At 46.1% G+C, this 26,732-nt stretch overlaps 5 protein-coding genes across 8 annotated transcripts in view; 4 read left to right on the top strand and 1 right to left on the bottom strand.

Annotated features, from left to right (window-relative positions):
* LOC135698758 (facilitated trehalose transporter Tret1-like) overlaps positions 1-1,129 on the top strand; it is an 82,575-nt gene extending 81,446 nt beyond the window's left edge. Inside the window, exon 3 of one of the 3 annotated variants that reach the window (XM_065218886.1) lies at positions 28-1,129. In XM_065218886.1, coding sequence (XP_065074958.1) covers positions 28-879 — 852 coding nt within the window. In that variant the 3' untranslated portion in view covers positions 880-1,129. The remainder of the gene's footprint in view (positions 1-27) is intronic. The other 2 variants (XM_065218887.1, XM_065218888.1) reach the window with 2 other exon arrangements.
* Positions 1,130-7,590: 6,461 nt separating this feature from the next.
* Positions 7,591-9,153, top strand: LOC135698684 (facilitated trehalose transporter Tret1-like). Its single transcript, XM_065218762.1, has 2 exons — positions 7,591-8,222; positions 8,287-9,153. Exons 1-2 carry the CDS (start codon positions 7,614-7,616, stop codon positions 9,136-9,138), a joined length of 1,461 nt encoding a protein of 486 aa, XP_065074834.1. The 5' UTR covers positions 7,591-7,613; the 3' UTR covers positions 9,139-9,153.
* Positions 9,154-12,877: 3,724 nt separating this feature from the next.
* LOC135698782 (facilitated trehalose transporter Tret1-2 homolog) lies at positions 12,878-17,672 on the top strand. The gene is made up of 4 exons (XM_065218919.1): positions 12,878-12,976; positions 13,022-13,518; positions 16,110-16,731; positions 16,794-17,672. Exons 1-4 carry the CDS (start codon positions 12,878-12,880, stop codon positions 17,670-17,672), a joined length of 2,097 nt encoding a protein of 698 aa, XP_065074991.1.
* A 4,831-nt stretch (positions 17,673-22,503) lies between these two features.
* On the bottom strand, positions 22,504-24,189 carry LOC135698761 (zinc carboxypeptidase-like). The gene is made up of 2 exons (XM_065218892.1): positions 23,803-24,189; positions 22,504-23,745 (listed from the first exon to the last, which is right to left on the bottom strand). The coding sequence occupies exons 1-2, from the start codon at positions 24,136-24,138 to the stop codon at positions 22,729-22,731; spliced, it is 1,353 nt and encodes a 450-aa protein (XP_065074964.1). The 5' UTR covers positions 24,139-24,189; the 3' UTR covers positions 22,504-22,728.
* Positions 24,190-24,675: 486 nt separating this feature from the next.
* LOC135698762 (zinc carboxypeptidase-like) lies at positions 24,676-26,251 on the top strand. Of its 2 annotated transcripts, XM_065218894.1 has the most exons (3): positions 24,676-24,874; positions 24,941-25,173; positions 25,232-26,251. In XM_065218894.1, the coding sequence occupies exons 1-3, from the start codon at positions 24,865-24,867 to the stop codon at positions 26,219-26,221; spliced, it is 1,233 nt and encodes a 410-aa protein (XP_065074966.1). In that variant the 5' UTR covers positions 24,676-24,864; the 3' UTR covers positions 26,222-26,251. The 2 variants fall into 2 exon arrangements, with proteins under 2 accessions (XP_065074966.1, XP_065074965.1); XM_065218893.1 differs by having other exon boundaries at positions 24,835-25,173.
* Positions 26,252-26,732: the final 481 nt, after the last annotated feature.

Raw genomic sequence — 26,732 nt, 5'->3', positions numbered from 1 at the left:
ATGCTAACGATCATCAAATGTTCGTAGATTGAAAAGAACCGCTACGATGACGCCTCCAAGTCTCTGAAATGGCTCCGAGGCAGTCGCTACGACGAACGTGCTGAAATTGAAGATCTCAAAGAGGAGGATGCCAAGATGCGTGCCGAAAAGATTACCTTTGCACAAAGCTTCCAACAGCGAGCGACCATCCGGGCGCTGATCATCTCTCTCGGTCTGATGTTCTTCCAACAGTTGTCCGGAATCAACGCCGTCATCTTCTACACCAACACAATCTTCCGGGAAGCCAACACCGGACTGGAAGCCACCGATGCCACCATAATCGTTGGTGTCATCCAAGTCGTAGCAACCCTCCTGGCCACCTTCATCGTCGACAAAACCGGTCGTCGAATTCTGCTGATGATTTCGGACTTCTTCATGGCCATCTCCACTATCCTCCTCGCCGTGTACTTCCAACTCAAGGAAGACGATCCCGCTCAAGTGGAGAGTCTCGGTTGGCTCCCGGTTCTGGCCGTCTGCCTCTTCATAGCGATGTTCTCCATCGGCTTCGGTCCCATTCCGTGGCTCATGGTCGGTGAACTGTTCGCCAACAACGTCAAGGCCTACGTCAGCCCCCTGGCCGGTGTGTTCAACTGGCTGCTCGCCTTCTTGGTAACGAAAATCTTCAGCAACCTGCGCGAAGGCCTCGGCAATGCTGGAGTCTTCTGGTTGTTCTCTGGCCTCTCGCTCCTTGGAACCGTTTTCGTGTTCTTCATGGTGCCGGAAACCAAGGGTATCTCCCTGCCGGAAATCCAGCGGATGCTGTCCGGTGAAAAGGTGCGACGAACCAGTGGCCACAGCAATCCAGCCATGGAGCATGACGAGAAAACCGATACGCAGTAGAACACGCAGTCCCGCGGTCGAGCTATATTTGTTGTAAATATTTTCCGTGTTGAGCCCAACTCTACTAGCTAAGCCGTTTGCTGGTTTGCAATTTTTATATAATAATTATTATTATTAACGATAGTTATTTATCTAGTGAAAGCGATACGGATGGGTGCTCACTTTTTCCGATATCGGAAATGTATGGTCATCATCGACATATCAAACCGTAAACGTGAATGAGTTTAACGAGCTAGTTTCAAATTCAGGGCGTTATTATTGTACTGAAGTATTGTCATTGTCTATTGTGTAAAGTTTGAAATGATAAGCGATCCTAAATAAATTTTGATAACATTAAGACTTAACGTATTTCGATCTTGATGACGACCTTGAAAGAACGTGTGTTCCTTAATTCAACAAGGCAAATATACAAATTTATTCGACCCAAGCAACGAAGGCATCTCAGGATATCTGAAAGGAAATGTTGACTCATTTTTGAAACGCTGTTGGAACTGTTCGAGAGATTTTCGGAAGTCTCAAGTAATGGAAGGAGCTCTCAAAGGCAAATACTGTTCACCACACCCCTCCTTCAATGGGACTTCACTTGCTGCACAATGTACATCTAACTCGCATTGAAGAAGCTTCAGCACCCACATCATGACCTACGTGGACAGCATATATCAGTCTTTGAGGTAAACCATACGCCAAGGTACCCTGAAGGACATCAAGGCATGCCATTTGTTTATTTTGTTAACATCAACAGGCTCAATGTGACCCCAATGATGATTGAAACTAATGTTCAACCCGACAAAGTAGCTTGATGGAGATGATGACAATCTGCAGGCCCGTGAGCGCTCGCGATGAAATGCCGGAACGACTCTGGCAATGGCGGACGCTGAAAGGCCGACGGTTTTCGGCAAGATGGCGTTACAACCATTGGCAAATGGAGGAGGTTTACCTTACGATGATTTCTGTAAACACTGCTTACCAGCGATGAGAGAAATAGACGATCGGTCAGATCAAGTTGAAACACCAATGCAACTAATCTTGTTGTTGGTTCTCGCAACACGCTCCACAGCTGGTGCTAGTGGGCACACTTTTAGACCAGTTTAGACCTTCTGGCAACCGCGTCCGCTCAGCGCAACTGACAGAAACGTGATTTTCAACGCTCCACTAGCCACTGCATATCAACCTGCATTAGAAAGTTTTGTTGTTGTTCGATCACAAGTAAATCAACCTGCAAAAGGGGAAGTTGTAAAAATAGGTAGTGCAGTTTTTGTTTGTTTTGTTGCCGTGAAGTAATTCCCCTGATAGACCGTAATATCGTTGCTGCCCATCGCTGAGCCCTTGGTGCGACGGATGAAGAAAAAATTAAACACAACTTAGGGTAAGCGCGCCAACACTTGTTTAAATAAACGAGTCAGAGAGTCAGCTCTACCTTTTTGGTTCGATCCATCCTACACTGTATTAAAACATCATTCTCTGTTCGAATGAAACCTCAGACCATTCATATCGAAACATTGAAATCGCTTTTTCAAATGATAGGTGCAACCGGATGACGGTTGTTTTGTAATCAGATGATGCTCATCTCGAATACAGGATGAACATTGATACGAGCAGCGAACGGATCTCAGTTGAAATACGTAATGCTCTCTGTAGAATAAATTGTCATCCAAAATTGAAAGCCACCTAACGGAAATAATCGAAAACGACGATGTTAATAATTCTATTGCCGCGTTTGTCATTGACGCATGACAAAATTCATAAAAAAGTGGTCATCCTAGAAAATTAAACAACAATTTCTTGTCGCTCGACAAGATCACCACGCATCTTTTGGTTCGTCAACCAACCAAATTTAAAATGGCATTTATTTATTTATTTATTTATTATTATTATAGTCCATCTGACTTGGTTGTCTCAGTGAAACACTTAAATCTAAATGTAGTCACAAACGATGACGAAATCTGGAGGCATTGATATCAAAGTCAAATAGGTCAAATACTTCGCTGAATGATGGCGACAAAGAAACTGTTTGCATGTTTACATGAAAGGAAGAGGTTCTAGGGAAGGCAATGTTAGTCTCCCACCCCGCGTTCAGATTGACGGTGACGAAATCGAGGTGGTCGATGAGTTCGTGTATTTGGGCTCACTGGAGACCGCCGAAAATGATACCAGCAGAGAAATTCAAAGACGCATTATGGCAGGGAATTGTGCTTACTTTGGACTCCGGAGGACGCTCCGGTCGAATAAAATTCGCCGCCGTACGAAGTTGACTGTCTACAAGACGCTGATTAGACCGGTGGTCCTCTACGGCCACGAGCCCTGGACTATGCTGGTGTTTTCTAACGGAAGGTGTTGAGTACCATCTACGGTGGAGTGCAGTTGGATGACGAAACTGAGCCACCTATGTCGCTCCTGGTCCCGCCGTCCGACGCTATTTGGCTGCCAAGATATTGGAAACTTTCGACCTTCTCCACTGCTTGCCTACCGTAAAGTTGGAAGGGTTGCCCGTGTTGATATCCAACGATTTGGTCTTGTTGACGTTGATGGTGAGACCCGCCGCAGAGGTGCGTTCGGCTAGGTCATTGAGCTTACTCTGCATATCAGAGCGCCGTTGTGCTAGTAGAGCAACATCATCAGCCAAATCGAAGTCGTTGAGATGCTCCATGGTGATAGGCTGCCAAAGCAGCCCACGGTTCGGTACACGGTCAATTGCACCTACCATGATCTCGTAGATTACGATGAGAAACAGTAGCGGTGATTGTATACATCCTTGTCTCACACCAGCGACTACACGGATAGGGTCGGACAAGGCTCCGTTATGCAGAACTCTGCACGTGAAAGCCTCATACTGCGCTTCGATGAGGTTGACGATTTTATCCGGGACTCCCTTGCGTCTCAGGGCGCCCCACAGGTTCTCGTGATTGAGACGGTCGAAAGCTTTTTCGTAGTCAATGAATATCAAATAAAGGGACTCTTGGAATTCATTGACCTGCTCCAGGATGATGCGGAGCGTGACAATATGGTCCACACAAGATCTTCCGGCACGGAATCCTGCCTGCTGCCGTCGGAGAGTCGCGTCGATCTTCTCCTGTATCCGATTCAGGATAACTTTGCACAGAACTTTGAGAACAATACACAGTAACATGATGCCTCGCCAATTGTCGCACACAGTCAGATCCCCCTTCTTTGGGACCTTCACTAAGATGCCCTGCATCCAGTCGGCCGGAAAAGTCGCGGTGTCCCAGATATTACAGAATAGTTGATGCAACATTTGTGCGGATTTCATGCTTCGGATAGCTGCTTCAATCTCCTGCAGTGATGGGGCCTCGGAATTGACGCGAGTGATGCGCCGCACCCTAGGCGGATCATGCCGAGATGTTGATGGCTGGTTGGCCGTCGAAACTTGAAGAAGTTGTTCGAAGTGCTCAAACCAGCGTTTCAGCTGGTCAATGGGGTCGGTAAGCAATTGTCCAGTCGTGTCCTTCACTGGCATCCTCGGGTTCATCCTTGCTCCACTCAGGCGTCGTGAGATATCGTAGAGGAGGCGTATATCGCCAGTGTTTGCGGCTTTCTCCCCTTCGTCGGCCAGGGAGTTCACCCACGCTCGCTTGTCCCGTCTGCAAGAGCGCTTGACTTCCTTCTCTAGAGCCGAGTACCGTTGACGGGCTTCGTTCTTGGCTCCTCTGGTTCTCGCCCGCTCTATCGCGGCTTTTGCTTCTCTACGCTCCTCAATCTTCCGCCAGGTTTCATCTGTGATCCACTCTTTCCTATGGGTGCGCAGCTCACCCAAGTTGTTCTCGCTTGTTGGCATTCTTGATGGCCGTCCATTGTTCTTCTACGCTGCCACCTTCTGGAACGTCCGCAGCTCGAGTCTCAAGTTCTTCAACAAAAGACCTTTTTACCGCTGGATCTTCAAGTCGGCGTGTGTTGAACCGCCGCCCGAGTCTCTCCTCCCGTCGCTGGATCCGCGCCATGCGTAGGCGGATTTCACCGATTAGAAGGTGATGGTCAGACGCGATGTCGGCGCTGCGTTTATTCCGGACATCAAGAAGGCTCCGTCTCCATTTTTGGCTGATGCAGATGAGGTCGATCTGATTTTCGGTATGTCCATCACGGGAAACCCACGTGACTTTGTGCACTGGCCGATGGAGGAAGAGCGAGCCCCCGATCACCATGTCGTTATTGCCACAAAATTCTGCAAACAGCTCACCGTTCTCGCTCATTTCGCCGAGACCATGGCGTCCCATGACACGCTCATAGTCCGTGTTGTCGGAGCCGATCTTCGCATTGAAGTCGCCAGTGTAGATCTTGATGTCACCCTTTGGAACCTTATCCACGACGGCATTCAGTTGACTGTAAAAATTCTCCTTGTCCTGTAGCTCGGCAGCATCGGTTGGCGCATAACATTGGATTATGGTAAGGTTACGAACCCGTGTTCTAAATCTGGCAACGATTATCCTCTCATTAACAGGCTCCCACTTGATGAGCGCAGCACTTGCCTGGACGCTAAGTAGGAGACCAACTCCACGATGGCGGGGAGCGTTTTCACCTCGAATACCAGAGTATAGTAGTACCTGCCCCGACGGCAGTTTGTGTTCTCCAAAGTTTGGCCAACGAACTTCACTCAGTCCCAGGATTTCTAGCTTCATGCGTCGCGCCTCGTTGGCGAGTTGTGATAGTTTACCCTGCTGGGCTAACGTCAATACATTCCATGATCCAATTCGTGTCCGTTGTTTTGCGCTAAAAGTCGTTGCCGTTATATCAGTTCGATGTCTTTCTCTGTTGGTTTCTGTAACAATTGTAAAGGTTTCAGAGACAATAGGTGGTTGGCCTAAGGTCTCCTATCCGCCGTGATGGGGCTGCCATCTTAGATGTAGCTTCCGGGGAAGAGCATTTCTTATTCAGCCGCTGGATGCCAGTCAGACGCTGTATGAGCCGCACCTCCATGGTGAATAGACGCTCGGGTTGGCGAAGCATTTCCTCTATCACCGTGCTATGGTTACCGCGCCAGTGTTCGCGTCGCACTTCCTCACTCTGCAACATTGGCAACATTGCCCAGGCTACGCAAACCAGCTGTGTCCATGTTTCAGCTGGCAGTCTTTTGTGATCATATGACTCGTGGAGGCGTGAGGTAGGAACTTGTGAGGACCGGAGCTAGGTATATCGCTCCTTCCAGATTGTCACTCACCATTTTGTAGCCCACCACATCACTATGCTTTTAAAAATGATAGCAGTGATTATTGGAAATAATCTACAACAGCTACAACTTTGGTGAAAACCACTTTTCAATGAAAAGTAAGGAACAAAAGTTATTAATGATTCAAGACACTGATGTCTTACGATTATGCTCATTCAACTGTTCAGCAGGCAACATTGGTGTTTCTGGTGCGAAGAATAGAGCACAAATATCATGGCTACTACACGCTAACTTGAAAGTACTCATTAATGAGTAGAAAAATACCCATTTTGAAGAAAAGTGGCTTAACTCATTGATGATTAAACAATTTTACCCATTAATGAGTATCTGTTACCCATTAATGATTAACAATTACTCATTAATGGGTAACAGATACTCATTAATGGGTAAAAAATTTACTCATTTAATGAGTTAAGCCACTTTTCTTCAAAATGGGTCTTTTTCAACCATTAATGGGTACTTTTAAGTTAGCGTGTATGTCGCACTGCAGAATACAGTGTTGCCCACAGAACAGCTGCTTGATCATGCCATAAGATTATCAATCTCTTAAACAATTAATAACAATTTAGTTTGACATTTGGCAGAAAAACGAAATTGGGCAAAGTTGTAGCTTAGAAAATTTCCCGTAGGAATAGTTATTGAATTTTTCGAAAAAGCAGTAAGGAAAATGGGTAGAAGACAATGAACAAAAAGTTTGGTTTTCCCATAGTAATTTCCATATAAACTTCGAATAGTTTGTGCCAATTAAGTTTCTTTCTAAATGAGTTTAAATTTTGGAGGCTAATGAGAACCTGATTTGAACCCGTTTGAGCACAGTGGAGCGAAAATTTCAAATTTTGCATCAGTCTAATGAGCACTCATACATTAAATTGCCAGTGAAAACTAGATGTATGAGTGCTCATTGCAAGACAGTGTATATCACGTGATATACGCTGTTAAGTACCTAACGACCAGTTCAAATTTTGACTAGTTTGTCTCCTTTTCTGCTTCTAATGTTGACGTTTGTGAATATACACGGTGCACAAATACTTGGGCCTTCAGAGAAGTTTATATGCATATGATTTTCTTGCACTTATCCCAATAATTTACCCAAAGTTTTGCACTGAAGCTTGGCCATTCACATACGTCAGAGAAGTCTTTATTAGCAAAAGAGTAACTTTTAAACTGTTTAGGTTTTCCCTTCGAAACGGTTGCATCTGTGTGATTGTTTACCTGTAACTCAAGGGACTGTTGTGTGACTTGATTCAAATGCGTATCTCCAAAGAACAGTTTTTTATTATTGGCATTATTGGCAGGTAGACAATCGAAACAGTTGTACGTCTGAATCAAGCTCGGCCAGCAGCGCGTAACATTTTCCACTGTGATTAGCACTATCGCATTATCAACCCGGGCTTGTCGTTGGCATCAATTAAAGTGCAATTGTTCGCATACATTTATCTTATCATCAAACGTTGCTCAGTATTGGCAAATTCCAAAAACGAACACTTTCCGCTCGTTCCAGCGATTTACGCTTAGTACGGTTTGTCCATAGTGGATGCTGGTCTGATCATTTCACATGACGAGCAGCTTCGAGGTGAACAACATGGCCGGTGAGTCGGGTCGGAAGCTTCCGCAATACATCGCTGGACTGGCAGCGTCCGGTGGTGCTCTGGCTGCTGGTACCTTCCTCGGATGGACCTCGCCGGCGGAGATACCTCTGGTGCAGAATGCAGAATATGGCTTTACCATTACTTCAGAGCAATTCTCCTGGATTGGCTCGATGGCAAATCTGGGTGCGGCGTTAATGTGCTTCCCCATCGGAATTATGATGAAGCTGATTGGCCGGAAGTGGGCCATGTTGAGCTTGGTTATCCCGCTGGTGCTCGGTTGGCTGTTGGTCATCTTCGCCAGCAACGTGGCCATGTTGATGGTTGGCCGATTCTTCCTCGGCGTTGGCGGTGGAGCCTTCTGTGTTTCTGCTCCAACCTATACGGCTGAAATTGCTCAATCATCGATCCGAGGAACGCTGGGAACCTTCTTCCAACTGTTGGTGACGGTTGGTATTCTGTTCGCCTACGGGGTCGGTGCCGCTGTCAGCGTACAAACGCTGAGTATTATTTGCGGTGTGATTCCACTTGTGTTTGGATTGATTTTCTTCTTCATGCCGGAAAGTCCACACTACTTTGTAAGATTGATCCGTTTTATCACTTATGAATCAGAAAGCTGATGATCACTCATTTTTCGTACAGATTGAAAAGAACCGCTACGACGACGCCTCCAAGTCCCTGAAATGGCTCCGAGGCAGCCACTATGACGAACGTGCGGAAATCGAAGACCTCAAAAAGGAAGACGCCAAGATGCGCGCCGACAAGATCACCTTTTTGCAAAGCTTGAAACAGCGAGCAACCATCCGGGCGCTGATCATCTGCCTTGGTCTTGTATTCTTCCACCAGTTGTCCGGAATCAATGCCATCATCTTTTACACCACCACCATTTTCGTCGATGCCAACACCGGACTGGAAGCCACCGATGCCACCATCATCGTTGGGGTCATCCAAGTCGTAGCAACCCTCCTGGCCACCTTCATCGTCGACAAAACCGGTCGTCGAATTCTGCTGATGCTTTCGGACTTCTTCATGGCCATCGCCACTATCCTTCTCGCCGTGTACTTCCAACTCAAGGAAAACGATCCCGCTCAGGTGGAGAACCTCGGTTGGCTCTCGGTACTGGCCGTCTGTCTCTTCATCGGCATGTTCTCCATCGGCTACGGCCCCCTTCCTTGGCTCATGATCGGTGAGCTGTTCGCCAACAACGTCAAGGCCTACGTCAGCCCCCTGGCTGGAGCATTTTCCTGGCTGCTCGCCTTCTTGGTAACGAAAATCTTCCCTAGTCTACGCGATGGCCTCGGTAACGCCGGAGTCTTCTGGCTGTTCTCCGGCATCTCGCTCATCGGAACCGGTTTCGTGTTCTTCGTGGTCCCGGAAACCAAGGGTATTTCCCTGGCGGAAATCCAGCGGATGCTGTCCGGTGAGAAGGTGCGACGACCCAACGGCCACAGCAACTTGGCCATGGAAGGTGACGAGAAAACCTATACGCAGTAGAATACGTTATGTGGTTAATCTTTGCTTGTTGTTATTATTTGCCGTGTTGAGCGAAGGGGTAAATACGCAGGTCAAAATGTACTGATTTGATTAAGAGATCTACCACACTTGATGGGATGAGAGAAGTGGGTTGCAATTTTGTATGTTAATTATAAATAATTATTAGGATAGTTAATTATCTAGTGGACAAGACACGGATGAATGCTCAAGGTTTCCGATGTCTGAAATTTTTGGACATCATCAGTATATCAAACGATCAACGTTAATGAGGTGTATCAGCTAGTTCCAATGCAGATAGTTATCGTTGTAATGATGTTTTGTCATTGTCTATTGTGTAAAGTTCGAAATGATAAATGGATCGTAAATAAATTATGAAAGAATTGGAATTTCGATTTTGACGACGTCGTGGATCAAAAGTCATCCTTCATTCTAAAATTTGATGTTTACCCTTGTAAGAATTTAATCTTCTGCTTTTGTAAATAATGGCTTCAGCCATCGATTTCTCGCGAACAAAAGCTCACACATGCAAAGTAACGACATTATCAGGAATGTTTCCTCTACCAGCTGGCATTATTAATTTGCTGGAGGGAAATTTTATTTGCGAGAATTCGGCGGTTATCGTCATAGTTTACAAAAGTAGTTTCGTTCTAATAAAATATTGCAAATGAATTTTAAACGGTCACCCAAGGGGTTGGTCACCCCGCATAGTGTGCCAAAAATATAGACGGGCACACCTGTGATGTGATGTGATGTGAATAGAACCCACCATCAGTGCAAGGATTACCTATAACTGCAGATACTTCACTGATTGTAAAGTTCCGCCTGATGGTTTGTTGCAGCAGGGTGAATCAAGTTCATTGAAGACCTTTGGAAGACAAACGACAAGATGTACGTCTATCAACACGTGACAAGGGACTGGCAAATCCACGAGCCCTTGTCCAGTCTACAAATCCTTTGAAACCCTTAGGCTGCCCCCGCAAACCCAGCATATAATAATGTTTGATTAATGAAATGTATTCAAAAAAGGGTTGTTTAGAGAGAACAATCTTCAACTGGAACGTAATCACCAAATCAATATATCCGGGAGCGCATTCTCGATGCTTAATTTTCTCTAGTCATTTTTAAACAATCCAGCGAATCCAACCACACAATAACTAAATATCACTTTTCATCTTCATGTCACTCTGTGCACGAAAGCAATGCACACCGCAAAAACCTAATAATAGATCAGCGCCGTCGAGTCATACCGTCAACAAAGGGAGCTAGAGCACACCAAGCACCTAAGCAATAGGGGAGGGGGGAAAAAAATCAGCACAAATCATTCTAAATCGAATTATCGTGTCCGGGACACAATACTATTCAAATGCGAGCACCGAAAAACTACACGGCAGCACAAAGATAGCCCGAGCTCTAAAAAAAAAAGCACGCGGCTGAGCAAAAACACACAATCGTTCTCGGACGCTTCTTAAAGCGGACTGAAAAAAAAAATACAGACGGGCACACCTGGGCACTTTCATTGGCACCCATGGTTAGAAATTTTCATGATATTTATAGTTACTGGCAACACTGTACTATATCTGCGCCTGCTCTGTGCATGTGTCAAAATGATAATCATTGTTGTTGACACAATCCGATTTTTGATTTCATAACTTCAACCGTGAATTTCCTCACAGCGCACATATTGTCAAAACATTAGGATGAGCGAGGTCATCAAAGCGATGACCGTTGCCAAGTAAAACTGTAATCTGGGGGTCATACTGGAATTCTTCCGGATGGCTACCGGAAGACTTCGAGATCGGAGTACCTCCACTCAAGATGATCGAACTGTTCGAGGATCTGATGCGGAAGGCTTTGGTATTTCAGAACAGTTTGATCGAAGTTGGGAAGGGGGTGGCTTCGTTCCGGAAGCTGATTGAAAAGATGACCACGAAGGGACTGCTACTGGACATAATGCCGATTCGGAAAGTGAAATCCTGAAGGAGGAAGTGGAAGGAACGTTGAAGATGTTGGTAGATCGATTTGTGGTGGGGAGATTCGTGACGGAGCTGAAATTACAGTCGAGGAGGTTAAGTGGAATTGTAAAATGTTGATTGGTCAGTTGTTTGGCTTGAAGGTGAGCTCCTGAAAGTTGTTATCGGTTATTTCTAGATAGAGCTGGAATAAGGGCGTAACAGCTTTTGTAAACAATGACTTCATTCGATAATTTCTAGAAAGTTTAGGCTCACCAACGCAAATCAACAACACCATCAGGTAGGGTAAGACTTCCCCTACCCGATGGTTATGTTGGTTTGCTTGGGTGTGCCTTGAGTTCCTAGAAATCGTCGATAGAAGTCATTGTTTACCAAAGCTGTTACCCCCTTATTCCAGCTCTATCTAGATTTGGTTAAAGTATAGGTTTAGCTCTTAGACACGACCCTGCGCTTAACATAGAATATTTATAGACTTGGCGAAGAAGAATTCCCCGTGGAGTGTACAGAGACCGGTGTTTTTAATGGTGCCCTAGCGATTGGAGCATTTCAACATCGCGATGTTTGCAATCGTAGGAGTCGTAGTTTGATCAGTGGTCGTTTAGTATGTTTGATTCCGTAACGCTTCACCACTTCGTTGATCAGCCCGAGGATCAGCCAACCAACATTCAGTTCTATGATTCGTTCCTCATCGATGATCACTCGGACCATGTTCGGAGGTAGAATATTCACCGGTGTTTACTTTTCTACCATCGACAGCGCCCCAGCTTTTACAGGTGCTCTCTGGCCGGCACTGCTTTTCTCCAGAGACATCATTCTTCTCTTCATTTGTCCAATCGTTGGACTATCTTACCGTGTGGAAATATTATACCCCACCTCCACCAGGGAAGTCTGATTCCGGTTGAAACTCCCACTAGAACGCTGGCGACGCATCTTTGATTGAGTTGATGGCTTTCGGGAGAAACTCCTCCCGGAATCGTTCATCAGAATCTGAAGAGCATCTGGAGCAGTTTCCTCTGATGATGCACGCTCGCTTCGTCTACTTTCCAGCGTCACCTGTGTTTCATTCGAGTCCTCATCATACTCCAATCCAGTAGAAGTTATTGTCCTGTCGGAAATTGGAAGTGGCTCCCTCGGAAAACGTTATCGCTCCAAGCTTCGATTCGGTGGCTGAGGCCGTTGCTTATTAGGATCAGTGTAGTCCTTTTCCGATAGAATTTAGGAGCAACGAATTATCGCGGTATCTCCGAAGAAATTGCCGGTTGCTGAAGAAAGAAGAAGGAAGTTCCTCCAAGAAGGAGAGAAGTGATAAAGTGAAGGCTAAAACTGCCCAAAGTGACAACAGAGGAATTGCGTTTATCGTTTCGAGTGGAAAGTGTCAATCTTGGATCATAGACAGTGGTGCTAGTGCACATATGACGAACAATAAGTCGTTTTTTACCTCCCTGAATGAGTTTCCTGGTGGCTGGATCACCATGGCCGATGGGAACAAGACTCAGATCCTTGGGGAAGGTAGTGGCGTTATACACGGTATTGACGGTAACAATGAAGTGATCAAGATTGACATGGAAAATGTGAAATATGTGCCGGGATTGTCGACCAGCCTAATCTCTGTGGAGAGGCTGACTTTGAAGAACTTCGAAGTGCATTTCAACAATGAAGGCTGCAGAATCGTGAAAGCTGGGACTGTCGTGGCGACGGGTTTCCGCCATGGTGGTCTGTATCACCTTAGAGTTGCTGAATCATCGTTGCAGGCAACATCGGGATAGCACATGGAGAACAGTCAACATCAGCGGGATCGGCGTCTAGGGCACCGTGACTGGGCGGCTGCAGAGCGCATCGGTAAGGAACAGCTTGCGACCGGAATGCAGGTGAGTGACTGTAGTTTAAAACTTGTGTGTGAATGTTGTCTAGAGGGGAAGGCATCCCGTACCCCATTCCCAGAAGAAACCGAAAGGAAGTCGTTACAAGTCCTCGATATTGTCTACACGGACCTTTGCGGCCCGATGAAAACCGTCGCTCCTAGCGGAAACAGATACGTGATGCACATCATCGACGACTATAGCAGGTTCACGGTCACTTACCTGCTGCAGCACAAGTCGGAAGCAACGCAGAACATTGTCGACTATGTGCGTTGGGCAGAGAACAATTTTGGACGTAAACCACGGGTTGTGCGCTCCGATGGCGGGGGAGAATTTGATAACAAGCGACTGCGGAAATTTTACTTGGAAGAAGGTATCACTCCGCAGTATACTACCGCGTATTCCCCCCAGTCCAACGGTGTTGCCGAAAGGAAAAATAGATTGATCACGGAAATGGCAACATGCATGTTCTTTGATTCCGGTCTTGAGAAGCGATACTGGGGCAAAGCTGTTCTTACCGCAACGTATCTCCAGAACCGATTGCCGTCTAGGTCTGTGCCGAAGACTACCTACGAGCTCTGGTGGGGACCAAAGCCGGATCTGGGACACCTTAGGATTTTCGGTAGCCAGGTATGAAGAGGAGCAAACTTGACGGAAAGGCTCGTAAACTCCAGTTTCTTTGACCGAGAAACTGCCAAAATCACCGTTAGCAGAGATGCCCGATTCTTGGAACTCGGGAACGGAACAACCTCGGTGGAGTTTCCAGTTTCTATGAGCAAATAGAAGTTGAAGACGACATAGAATTGCGGCCGTTTAAGGAGGAACCCAGTAATGAGGAAGCTGAGAATAGATGACGAAGCTGAAAGTTCGGACCTGGTTCGTCGGTCGCAGAGAGGACACAAAGGAGTGAATCCCCACCTCCTTGAGGACGTTAAGGCAGCCTACCTCAATGGACAGGAGGAGTTAGTGTGCCGCTTAAAATGAAGCATTTATGGCCTTCGTCAATCGGCCAGATGCTGGAACACAAGGTTGAAGAGTTTTCTCACCAAGCTCGGATTCAAGGCATCTAGTGCAGATCAGTGTTTGTTTGTGAAGATGGAAGGTGAGACAAAAGTGTTTCTGCTCATATATGTGGATGATATGTTGCTATCTGGAATATAGGATGCTATCGTGAAGAAGATCGTTCACAGTCTGTGTAACGAGTTCGAATTAACGGATTTCGGTGAAGTTCGCCATTTCTTGGGAATAGAAGTGCTACGTGGAGAAGATTGCTACAGGATACGGCTGAAGAAATAAAACATCGAGAAGCTCATTTCGAAGAACGGTATGCATGAAGCGAAGACTACTAGATCGCCGATGGATCAGGGTTTTTTGAAAGATGGAAACAACAGTGCAGTGTTCGAAGATGCTAGGTGTCTAGTTGGTGGACTGCTGTACTAGTCGGTTGTTGCTCGACCGGATATTGCTGCGTCCACGGCGATTCTTGGTAGAAGTTTTTCGGCTCCCAGCGAAGCAGATTGGACCGCTGCTAAACGCGTTCTGAGATATTTGAAGGCTACGTCGGATTGCTATCTGCGTTTAGGTGGAGCTGTCGATCAAGGCTTAGTAGGGTATTCCGATGCAGATTGGGCGGGTAATCACGCAAGCAGAAGATCAACGTCAGGATCAGTATTCTACTACCATGGTGGCTTAATCTCGTGGGCTAGCCGCCGTCAACAGTGTGTTACCCTTTCATCCATGGAGGCAGAATATGTCGCCCTGTCAGAAGCCTGTCAATAAACTGTGTGGCTAAGACAGCTGCTAACTGATTTCGGTGAATCGCTGGGAGATCCGACAATGTTGAAAGAGGACAACCAAGAGTGATTGGCATTCGTGAAAACGGAGTGATCGAGCCGGCGCTCCAAAAATATCAGTACGAAGGAAAAGTTCATCCAGGAGCTATGCGAAAAAGGTGATATCGTTTATCTACCGCGTTCTGAAAATCAGAAATTAGGTACAGTTTCGTTGCGTTTGTCTTGGTTTTCTGACAAGACATCCTCACCTTTTTAGCGTCTGTTCCTCTTGATGCTGCTGCATTCGTTAATCGCAACCGGTTCAGGACTTGCTTTTCTTCGGATTGGAGATTTTCAATCCGGATCCAGAATGTTTACCAATCCCGGGTATTACAGGACGGTACGACGTTATTAACTAGATTTTTTTTTCAAAACAATTGAATCTAAACATTGTTAGCAGTGGTCCCAGAATTGAATAAAAAACTTGGTTATCATGCGGTGGAAAGGTGTTTGAAGTGTGTCGAAGTGTGTTTTTGTGCGTGTTAGCACAATGTGGCAGAGTGACTTACCCAGTCAAAAAGATAAAACAAGATTGAATAAAACACAAACAGGAGAAATGGCAGCAGTGCACGTAACCGTCATTCGCTTTCCCGTTCAGGGGCGTAAAAAATATTTCATACAATATTTCATTGTTGCCCACTACTTTCTTATGGACTACCCTAATAAAAACAACCATAAAAGAGAGCTTAACGACGTGTTCGGGGATCATCCAAGTACTGAAAAGTGAAGGAGTAAAAGAGATGGCAAGATTTTGCTCAACATACCAGTTGATATTTATGATGAATTGACGCACGCTACCAATGAATTATATCAATACTTATAGAATTGATGATTTAGGAATAAAAGAAGAAGAAGAAGCATAAACAAATCAAGTAATGTTAATTGCCTCTTAATTAAATTTGATGAAATTACATCAATTGAATGGAAATTAAATTATACTAGATTTCCCATTGGGATAGCTGCTTTTGTGTGAACTTTGAACTTGAAGCAAACCCCATCCGCACTTAATTCAAATAAATATGTATCTCAACAGAACTGTTTATCAACTTGTCAATCAAAACAGTTGCACGCGTTAAGTGCTACTGATAATCGTCATCTCAACATTCAATATGCAATTGTTCGCATTCATTTATCTTATCGCCAAAAGTTGCTGGAAAAAAGAAAATTACGAAAACTGACCCACTCCACGCATTTCAACGATTCACGTATCAGTACTATTCAGCCGACAATGATGTAGTATAGCTTTCAATCAATCACATTTTGAATCAATTCCAGTACTAATTCTTGATAACTTTTCCCAAGCATTCCAGACTCGCGAAAGCGATGAGCAGCAGCTTCGTGGAAAACAATGTTGCCGGGGGTTCTGCCCGGAGGCTCCCGCAGTACATAGCCGGACTGGCGGCGTCCGGTGGAGCTTTGGCTGCCGGTACCTTTCTCGGATGGACCGCGCCGGCGGAGATCCCACTGGTGCAGAAAGCAGAATATGGCTTTCCCATCACGACCGAGCAGTTCTCCTGGATTGGCTCGATGGCCACCCTGGGTGCGGCATCAATGTGCTTCCCCATTGGAATCATGATGAAAATGATTGGCCGGAAATGGGCCATGTTGTCCATGGTGCTTCCGCTATTAATCGGTTGGCTGTTGATCATCTTTGCAAACAACGTGGCCATGTTGATGGTTGGCCGATTCTTCCTCGGCGTTGGCGGTGGAGCCTTCAGTATTGCCGCTCCGACCTACACGGCTGAAATTGCTCAATCATCCATCCGCGGAACGCTGGGAACCTTCTTCCAACTGTTGGTGACGGTTGGTATTCTGTTCACTTACAGTATCGGTGCCGTTCTAAACGTACAGGTGCTTAGTACCATTTGCAGTGTGGTTCCACTTGCGTTTGGACTGATCTTCCCCTTTATGCCGGAAAGCCCGCACTACTTTGTAAGTATGACCCATTTGAACGCCTCTGACTCAGATAGCTAATGATCCTGCAATTTCCGTAGATTGAAAAGAACCGCTACAATGACGCCTCCAAGTCCCTGAAATGGCTCCGTGGCAGTCACTATGACGAACGTGCCGAGATTGAAGATCTCAAAGAGGAAGATGCCAAGATGCGCGCTGACAAGATCACCTTTGTGCAAGTTTTGAAACAGCGAGCAACCATCCGGGCGCTGATCATCTGCTTAGGACTGGTGTTTTTCCATCAGTTTTCCGGAATCAACGCCATCATCTTTTACACCACCACCATTTTCACCGATGCCAATACCGGACTGGAAGCCACCGATGCCACCATCATCGTTGGGGTCATCCAAGTCGTAGCCACCCTTCTGGCCACCTTCATCGTCGACAAATCCGGCCGAAGAATCCTGCTGATTATCTCGGGCTTCTTCATGGCCGTCTCCACTATCCTCCTCGCCGTGTACTTCCAACTCAAGGAAGACGATACCCGGCAGATCGAGAACCTCGGTTGGCTCCCGCTTTTGGCCGTTTGCCTTTTCATCGCCATGTTCTCCATCGGCTACGGCCCCATTCTGTGGCTCATGATCGGTGAGCTGTTCGCCAACAACGTCAAGGCCTACGTCAGCCCCCTGGCCGGTGCGTCCGCCTGGCTGCTCGCCTTCTTGGTAACGAAAATCTTCCCCAATCTACGCGATGGCCTCGGCAATGCCGGAGTCTTCTGGCTATTTTCCTGCCTCTCGCTTCTCGGAACCGTTTTCGTGTTCTTCGTGGTGCCGGAAACCAAGGGCATTTCCCTGGCGGAAATCCAGCGGATGCTGTCCGGTGAGAATGGGCGACTAGGTTCGGTCTATAAGAGCCACGCAAAGAGTGAAGCCAAATCTACCTACCAAACTGTCAAACCGGTTACCTCTCGGGCGAAGTAGAATAAAGATTAGCTTTGTTTAATGAGAGGTCGAAACAGATCGCCACAACTTGCTATCTCTTTTCAGGCGTTCAACTTACTACGAGTTGCTTGTGCTGGTGTCCATTCCGCCAAAGTTCAACCGAATGCAATGCGGTTGTTACTCGAGACTTTGACGCATGACCACTTGTATTTCAGTGAAGAACAAGAAGAAAGGAATCTACTTACAATTGGGATTTGTTATTAGTGTTTTGCTGCAAAAATAAAGAAATTTGTAAATTTGATCAAACGGGTGTTCATTGAGACAAGCAGGTCGAACAAGCTCGTAGTTGCTCAGGGTAGGTTTGCCCGTTATTTTTGACAGATAATCACGAGTAAGCTTCGGCAACTGAGCTGTCTCATTAAACACAGCGATTATGGTGCCAAGAATGCACGGTGAAAAGCATTGACAATCAATTATGGTTTCGTTACGGAGATAAACAGGTTTAAAGATTTGGAAATCCCAAATCATGATTTTACAGGGAAAATCGGGAATACAAATTTCGAGCACCTAAACACCCCTTAAAGTCAAATAAGGACTTAGAAAGCAATGTGCTCGCATTTGCCATTGTTGCGCCACTGAAACGTTCAGCAAGGCAACACACTTCAAACTAATCAGTGATGCCTGTTCTTTTTCAAGTGAATGTCGTAAATGTCATAGCTCTTGAAAATGATGAAGGGCCAAGGCATGACATTGAACTAGTTTCACTCAAAAATCTGTCAAAACCATAGGATTTTTTACTCTAGATAAAAACAATTTGTCCACAATAGCTCAGACACGCACCATGTCATAAATTTCTTGTGTGTTTTGAGCAGAAATTTAATTTTAATTTCTATGGTCAAGCATGTCAGATTGTGTGTCGGTGATATTAAAGGCTGACTAAAAGTAAATTGGTACGCACAAAAAGACCTGTAATTCGTGATTCAATAAGTTTAAAAAGTCCATTAATGGTTGCTTTACAGTACTTTTATTAAAACTTCAAAGTTGCAGCATTATATGGCTACATTTTTCCAGTTCATGTGAAATCTCGTCGAAGTCGCTGCTTTGAAATTGGCCAGTATTTTTCGATCGGTCGAAATTCCGGGCAATTCGGAGGATTCATTAGCTTGGGGACAAAATCGATCTTGTTGGCAGCATACCACTCCAGAACCACCTTGGAGTAGTGGCAGCTGACCAAATCGGGCCAAAAGATGACTTCGTCCCTATGCTTGCGGATGAACGGCGGCAATGCACGCTTTTTCAGGTATTCTTCGATGTAAACTTGGATTGTCATCGTCGAGGATGTGACGAAAGGTTCCGTTTTCAGGCCACAACTGCAAATCGCTTGCCAAATCATGGCCTTCTTCACGAATTTGTTGGCAAACACCGTCAAACGTCTTGGGATTCTTGTCAAAAAGCGAAATTTCTTGCGGAATGACCAGTTCGGATTGCAGGACTTCCTTCAACGTCCACAAATGGATTCTCGAAGAACATCAACACGTACGATATTCCTATCGCTCGCTTTCGGCAAGCAAAACAAAACGTTTGAGCTGTCAAAATACCGGGTTACCAAACATACAATTATTCACAAACAAAGTCAGTCCGATGACTGGCACTCTCGGCACAGCACGGAACACTTAAGGCACACTGAGCAAAATGTTGGCCCAAAATAAGTGTGTAGAGTGACCTTGGAGCTGGGAAATGGCTCAGAACAGCCGGAGGATAAGCCAATTGCTTCGGAGATTCCTGTGGAGCGAGAAGAAGAAGTGTGTTTCTTGAGGGTCGTGAAAGTGAAAGACGCTCACAAGTGCTTGATGAACAAGAACAGTCTGAGTATGATGATGCTAGTGAAATGAACGAAAGTGATTTTCAGGGCTTCGAACCGGAGTTTTCAGAAGAACAACCAGTGTTGAACAGAGCTAATCGGCGTACTCGAGGAGAATTGCCTGGACGTTACGAAGACTTTGTAGTGGGGCAAGTGACTGTAGATGAAGAGCCCGAAGATTATAGAGAAGCAATTCTAGTGCCGAATTGGAAAAATGCCATGAACGCGGAAATAGCAGCACACGCCGTGAACCAGACATGGGAATTGATGCTGTTACCGCCTGGAAAGAGATTGGAGTGAAGTGGGGTTTTAAGCTAAAGTGAAATGAAGCGGGGAAGGTAGTCAAATACAAGGCGCGTATTGTCGCTAAAGGCTACACTCAGTTGTTTGGAATTGATTGCACAGAGGTATACGCTCCGGTTACCTCCGGGGGTGGCTAGCAAGAAAGGTTTACTGCTGAAACAATATGACTTCAAGACAGCGTACCTTAACGGAACAGTTGACGAGGAACTGTCTATGGCCCAGCCACCCGGATATTCCATCAAGGGGAAGGAGAACATGGTTTGCAGGTTGCGTAAAAGCATCTATGGCCTGCGACAGTCGGCTACATGCTGGAATAAAACGTTACATGCGGTGCTACTGGATTTGAAGTTCAAGGCTTGCGAATCTGACCCTTGTCTCTACGTACGCCATGGACGGAGTGTCGTGTATCTCGTTGTATACGTTGACGATCTGATTATTGGCAGTGTTGAAGAGAAAGAGATTGACGAAGTATTCAGGAATCTTCGTGACAAGTTCGAAGTGACATGCCTTGGTCAGCTGCGGCATTTTCTCGGGTATGAGATCGAGAGGGAAGCTGGTTGCTACTCCATGCGACTGACACCGTATATAGACTGCGTACTCCGGAAGTTTAAGATGGAGAACTCTCATGCGGTGAAGACACCGATAGATCTTGGGTATATTGCAGAGAATGAAGGAAGCAATCCGTTCGAAGACACGACGTTGTACAGGAGCTTGATTGGCGCGCTTCTGTACCTGGCCGTCAATGCAAGACCCGATTTGTTGCTGAGCGTGGGTTTGTTGGGACGCAAAGTCAGTCAGCCGAACAACAGCGATTGGAATGCGGCAAAGCGTGTGTTACAATACCTGAATGGGACCAAGGATTTCAAGCTATGCTATGGACCACAGAACGGATGGAAGCTGGTAGGATTTTCAGACTCGGATTGGGCCGGCAACAGACGTACTCGGCGTTCTACCACCGGTTTCATATTCTTTTACGGAAGTGGTCCCGTCAGTTGGGCCAGCAAGGGTCAGGACACAGTTGCTCTTTCGTCCTAGGAAACCGAATATAACGCGTTATCCTTGGCCTGCCAGGAAGCGATGTGGTTGAGACGACTATTGGAGGAGCTGGAGGAGTCGGAAAAGAATCCGACAATTATGTACGAGGATAACATGGGATGTCTGCGTTTCGCCAAAGCTGAAAGATGTAGCGGTAGAGTGAAGCACATAGATACGAAGAGACATTTCATCCGTGATTTGCGTGAACATAAGACTGTAGATTTGGTGTATTGTACAAGTGAGGAGATGGCCGCCGACGCTCTTACTAAACCAGTCGGTCCAGCTAAACTGGATAAGTTCTTGAAGAAGGTAGGGCTAAAGAAGTAATTAAGGCGGTACTCATCCAGGAGGAGTGTTGAGAATGGATGAGCACCTTGATGTATAGCTAAACAAAAATAACTTGATGATGGCTACACTGTATTTTATGCCTTTTGACGTTTCTAATTAATCGCACAATAAATCCTCAACTTGCACACGTGTTTCTAGTTTTTCTCCCCGAAAGTATCCGCGGTTCTTTTGTCTGCTCTCTGGTGCTTCCTTTGTTCACTTTCCCGGTGATTCCGTGCGTCCCTGTTGGTGCATAAAGGTCTACAGTTTCTAGCTATCTTATTCAATGGGACACCATTTTTAGATTCATTCATTGAATATGTCATATGTATCCTGCTTTCCATGCTCGGTAATGGCGGCCTGTTTGTTTGAATAAATGTATCCTTCACTGTGATTTTTGACACTATCTGGAGGATAGGACTTTAACCCCTACCTTTCCCTCTCCAAGGAACAGAAGAAAACGGAACAACGTATGCCCTCCAGTTAGTGTAAAAAAGCACAGTGAAGGATACATTTATTTAAACAAACAGGACGCCATTACCGAGCATGGTAAGCTGGATAGCTCAAATTTTCATGACATAAAGAAAAGCTATAAAATGAATGCCGTGTCTGCTATCTGTGTCTCCCTCTCTGGTAGCAACATAGTGCAACAAATCAGGCCCATTCTGAATCGTCTTTTTTGTTTCGATTCTTGTTATTCTTTTTTTGGTCTTACTTTGCTAGGGTTTGGATATCTGAACAATGTTGCCGAATACAGTCATTTACCAGATGGTCACTAATATGTCCACCATTCGAATTGCCTTGATTGTCTTAACAACTTTTCCTAAGAGAGAAATTTGCTAGATTTTGTTGCTATCACACTAATATCTGATGCTTTATCATTCTGCAGATTAAACAACTTCCCTCCTAAAGGCCCAAACGCAATGTGGGCGGAAGCGGAACGGAAACGGAAAGTTTGACAGTTGTCACAAATGACATCAAGCTGCCTAACCGAAGTCGATTTGGTTCTAACTTGTTTTCAATCCGACAAGTAGGCTTACTCAGATCGGGCTTTTCCGCTGCCGCTGCCGTTCCGCTTCCGCTATCATTGCACTTGGGCCTTTGTACTGTCACAAATTTTAAACTTTAAACTGCTGACCAGAACTGTCTTCCTTGCCACCGGTTTCGATTTTTTCCACTTCGAGGAGCTGCTCATTGTGCTGAATCAGTGCAATGTTCATTCTGGCTTAACGTGGGATTGACGGAGTCGTTGGAAGCTGTTGAAAGGATTTCTCAAGAACAGAGTTTGTGATATCAAGGATGTGGGTGATCAGTTAGTCAGAAAGTAAGTGAATACGAGTGAAAATCTCGCTGAAGTCGTATCCTATTTATTTGATTGCAATGTGGCGGTTCTGCTCTAAAATGTACCGTTTATGATAATTTCACCTGTATCAAAATCCTGAGGGTTGTCGAACATGACAGTTGGTAGTTTCGAGCAATTTCTAACGAAATATGAAATAATTGATCATTTGAATTTGATAAATTGGGAAAACATGAGCTACTTAAGAATCTCTTAATAATTCAAACAAATCACAACTCCGCCTTCTGCTCCTCACTCGCATAGTACCCCAGTTCCCGGGCCGCCTTCAGCATGGCCACGTACGCAGCCAGCGTTTCCTCCGCGGTCGGTACAATCTCCTCCGCCGGCAGAATAAACATATTGGTACTGTCCGGTGGGCCCCTCAGCTCAAAAGTAAACGCCACCGGCACCTCACATTCGCTGAAAACCCAGTCCACGCTGTCCCCCGACGACGGATAGATGGTCTCAATCATCGCCCCCGACAGGTACTCCCTTCCGTGCGTCCTGCGAATCGCTTCCGATCCCCGCTCGCCGATCGTCTTCAGGTCGTCATAATTCTCCACCCGATCCACCGTGTAGCCATAGGGGAACATGATCAGCTGCGAAAACGAGTGCATCGAAAAGTACGTCCTTATTCGACTGGATGCCGCGTTCTCCTTGAGGAACTGCTGCAAAACTTTCGTTTCCGGTTCGCTTGCCGCGGATCCACCGGCGAAATCGTACGCGCACGGATCGGAACTGGATCCGATTCCATTCCAGTTGCTTTCGAAGTTTCGATTCAGATCCACTCCGCGGCACAAGCCGTACGGTTGGCGATTTTTGCGCCACAGTCGGTCCGATTGGAAGGTGTACTTGTATCCGTCCGGGTTGACCACCGGGAAGAAGAACCAATCGAAGTTTTCGGCCAGGTCAATAATTTCTTCGGATTGGGAGGTGAGCAGCTGGTTAAGGATGTAGGTGCAGACGGCAGGGGAGATCCACTCCCGAGCGTGAATGCCACACTCGACGAATACGGCAGTGTTCCCGGACTTTTTGGATAGTTTGAGCCCTTTGATCAGGTTGCGTTCGTAGCTGGCTTGGAGGGGGATGACTGTGAGAATTGTGGGGAATTTGGAAGCTTGTAGATCGAGCCACTTGTGGATAGTGTCCAGTTGGAAATAGTGCTGCCAATCGAACAGCTCCGGAACGGTTCCCTTGGGCATGACGGTGAAGTCCTCACGGTCGATCAAGTCTTGGATGTTGTTCAACTAAAAAGAGAATCAAGATTGGGACGGGGTTCAAAATTGAGAATGTGCGGTACTTACGAGAACGGATCCAGGGATTTGGAACCGTTCCAGCAGATCGGTCATCTCGGCAATCTTCTGCGGAGCGACCATGATGGTCAAGTTTTGGTTGGTTTGGCGAGCATGGCCCATGAAGGTGTAGCTATCGCTGCGGTTCTCCAGTTCCTGCATCAACTGGACGTGCTCATCGGTTTCCAGCAGGACGCGGTAGATCCGGAAGTAGTCATAGCGTGCCTTGTTCGCTTGAGGCGAGGAGGAAGCTGTAACCGAGCAGCCACGGCAACCCGATGGGATCAGAAGGAGCAATGCAGCAATGGCTGCTGGTACGAGTAGTAGTAGACGGTTAAGTAATCGCATTTTTGCTAGTAGATAGCTGCTACCGGTAAATGAACTGCGGTGCAGTTGCACCCGAACCCACTGAAAACAAAAGTGATACTGAATGCTCATACAAGTGGCGACGAGGACAATGTTTACCGATGGGATTATTTTAGTACAAGTTTGGGGGTGTGTTGGTGTGATGAACAGATCCGCTGTCATATGAGCGATGGCATCATAAGCAGGTATCGAAACGAGACGCGATGAATTTGCAGATAGTTACAGTATGGGACGAAATTTTTGCAATTTTGTCTGGTCTGCACTTCTAAATTTTAAAATCTAGAACAACGTTTGTGTATAGAAAACAATAAAACTAGTCTAGAAGCCTAATGTTTGTAAAACACTGTACAATCTGAACAAAGAAGAAGTCATGCACCAGCTCTGACCAGCTTTGTTTACATTCCGCATGAACACGGACGGTCATAAATAGAGCAGCCAGGTATCTTCTCTCTATTTACGTCCTTTCGTATCTCTCAGCTGCCGACTGCCTGTATCCAATTCGAATCTTCTGACATCGTTCAAATTATTCAAATCTCGTTCAGTCATCTTTTTACAACCTCAAACTCTATACAATAGGTAGATAAGAAAATCCCACTGGGACCCCATTAAATACGCATCTACTGATAGCCCTGTCGATAGATAACTGTCTATCTTCTCACCGGAAAACGCAACGAGGGATTCGACCAGTAAATACCATCACCACCAGCGATGATGGCCGGTAGGCAAATTCTTTCCCGTGTAGCAATTCAAATTGGATTGACTTTACTCGTATTTGGTTTGACAGCTTCCACTTCTGGAAACCAAGCCCGATACGATCACTACCGACTGTACCGGGTGCAGCTGGAAACGGATCGACACGTCCAGGTGTTCCAGGATCTGGAAGCCAAAAGCGATAGCTGTACCTTCTACGGCCATGCACGGCAAGCGGGTCAGCAGTTGACCATAATGGTCGCTGCCAACAAGGTGGCCGACTTTGAAGATCTGTTGGACCGCTTCCTGGTCAAGGGACGTGTTTTGGTGAGTTGCTGACTGAAATTCATAATTGATTGCCCTCCTACACCGTGAATTCTTGTAGGAATACAACGTGCAAAGTCGAATCGACAGTGAGGCCAAAAACGTTAAACCGGTGACGGCGGGTCCGGCGGAGTTCGATTGGAATCACTATTTCCATCTGGAAACGATTTACGCCTGGATGGACGATCTCACCCAAAAGCACCCCTCCGTCAGCGTACTCTCCCTGGGAAACTCTTACGAAGGTCGCCCCATCAAAGGCGTCAAGTTGTCCCGCAAACCGGACAACAAAGCCATCTTCGTGGAAGGTGGCATTCACGCTCGTGAGTGGATCTCACCGGTAACGGTGACCTTCATACTGAACCAACTGCTCACCTCAACTGATCCGAAGATCGTGCAGCTCTCCAACGACTACGATTGGATCTTCTTCCCGACGGTCAACCCGGATGGATACAAGTTCACCTTTGAAGGGGATCGCCTATGGCGCAAGAACCGCAAACCGTACGGACTGTGCCGCGGGGTGGATCTGAACCGAAACTTTGACAGCAACTGGGGTGGTATCGGTTCCAGCGCGGACCCTTGCAGTTACGACTTTTCCGGGGGAAGCGTCTTCTCGGAACCGGAAGCAGTTGCCCTGGCCGATTTCATCCGAAATAATGCTGAAAGGGAACGCATCCGGACGTACATCGCACTGCACTCGTACTCGCAGCTGCTGATGTTTCCCTTCGGACACACGACCGAGAAGGTCCGGAACTACGAACATCTCCAGTCGATCACGGATAAGGCGATTGCAGCGCTAACGGCGGTTCATGGAACAAGCTTCCAGGGTGGAAGTAAACACGAGACGATTTACCCGTCCAGTGGGGGAAGCATCGATTGGGCCTATCAGGAGGGCAAGATTCCGGTTTCGTTGACGTTTGAACTGAGGGGTCCACCGGATTCGACGGATATGTTTATACTGCCAGCGGAGCAGATTACGCCAGTCGGTGAGGAAACGATGGCTGCGTTCGTGGCGATCGTGGACGAAGCCCACCGATTGGGGTATTATGATTGATGGTTGTGCAATATAGAAACGTTTGTTAACATTTGATTTTATTTAATCATTTATTTATAGTCCATAGCCATATGAATCACTAATGTTGGTGAGCATGTTATTCACGAAAAATGGTTATCAGCATGATGTAAACAGTTTTTCGCAGCTGATTACATTGGCGCATCAATTTCTGGCACAAACTTGACCGGTTTAGATCAGTTCTGGTTAATCAACATTATGAACCAGCACTAGAAATACTCAGAGGGAGTGGAAACGGTAACCACTACTCTATTGCCTTCGTCTTATTGTTGTGGAATAATGAATCTAATACGTCTTTTATAAAGCATTTACAAAGCATCCTGTTTTATTCAGCATTGTTGACTGTTATACAGCATTTATTTAATATGTATGCTTATTTCAGGCATAACATTTGATAACGACACAAAAGCATTTGTAAACAAACTTTCTAAGGCCCTTTACACGCGAACCAAAGTACGTCCACGCAAACCAATAACATCATCGGATAGAGCCA

The sequence above is a fragment of the Ochlerotatus camptorhynchus genome, unplaced genomic scaffold, assembly GCF_037179485.1.
Source record: "Ochlerotatus camptorhynchus isolate MF236.1 unplaced genomic scaffold, CSIRO-AGI_Acam_v1.1 ptg000094l, whole genome shotgun sequence".
NCBI classification, from domain to species: domain Eukaryota; kingdom Metazoa; phylum Arthropoda; class Insecta; order Diptera; family Culicidae; genus Ochlerotatus; species Ochlerotatus camptorhynchus.
The sequence above is the reverse complement of the archived record's forward strand: the minus strand, read 5'-3'. Positions and strand labels throughout refer to the sequence as shown.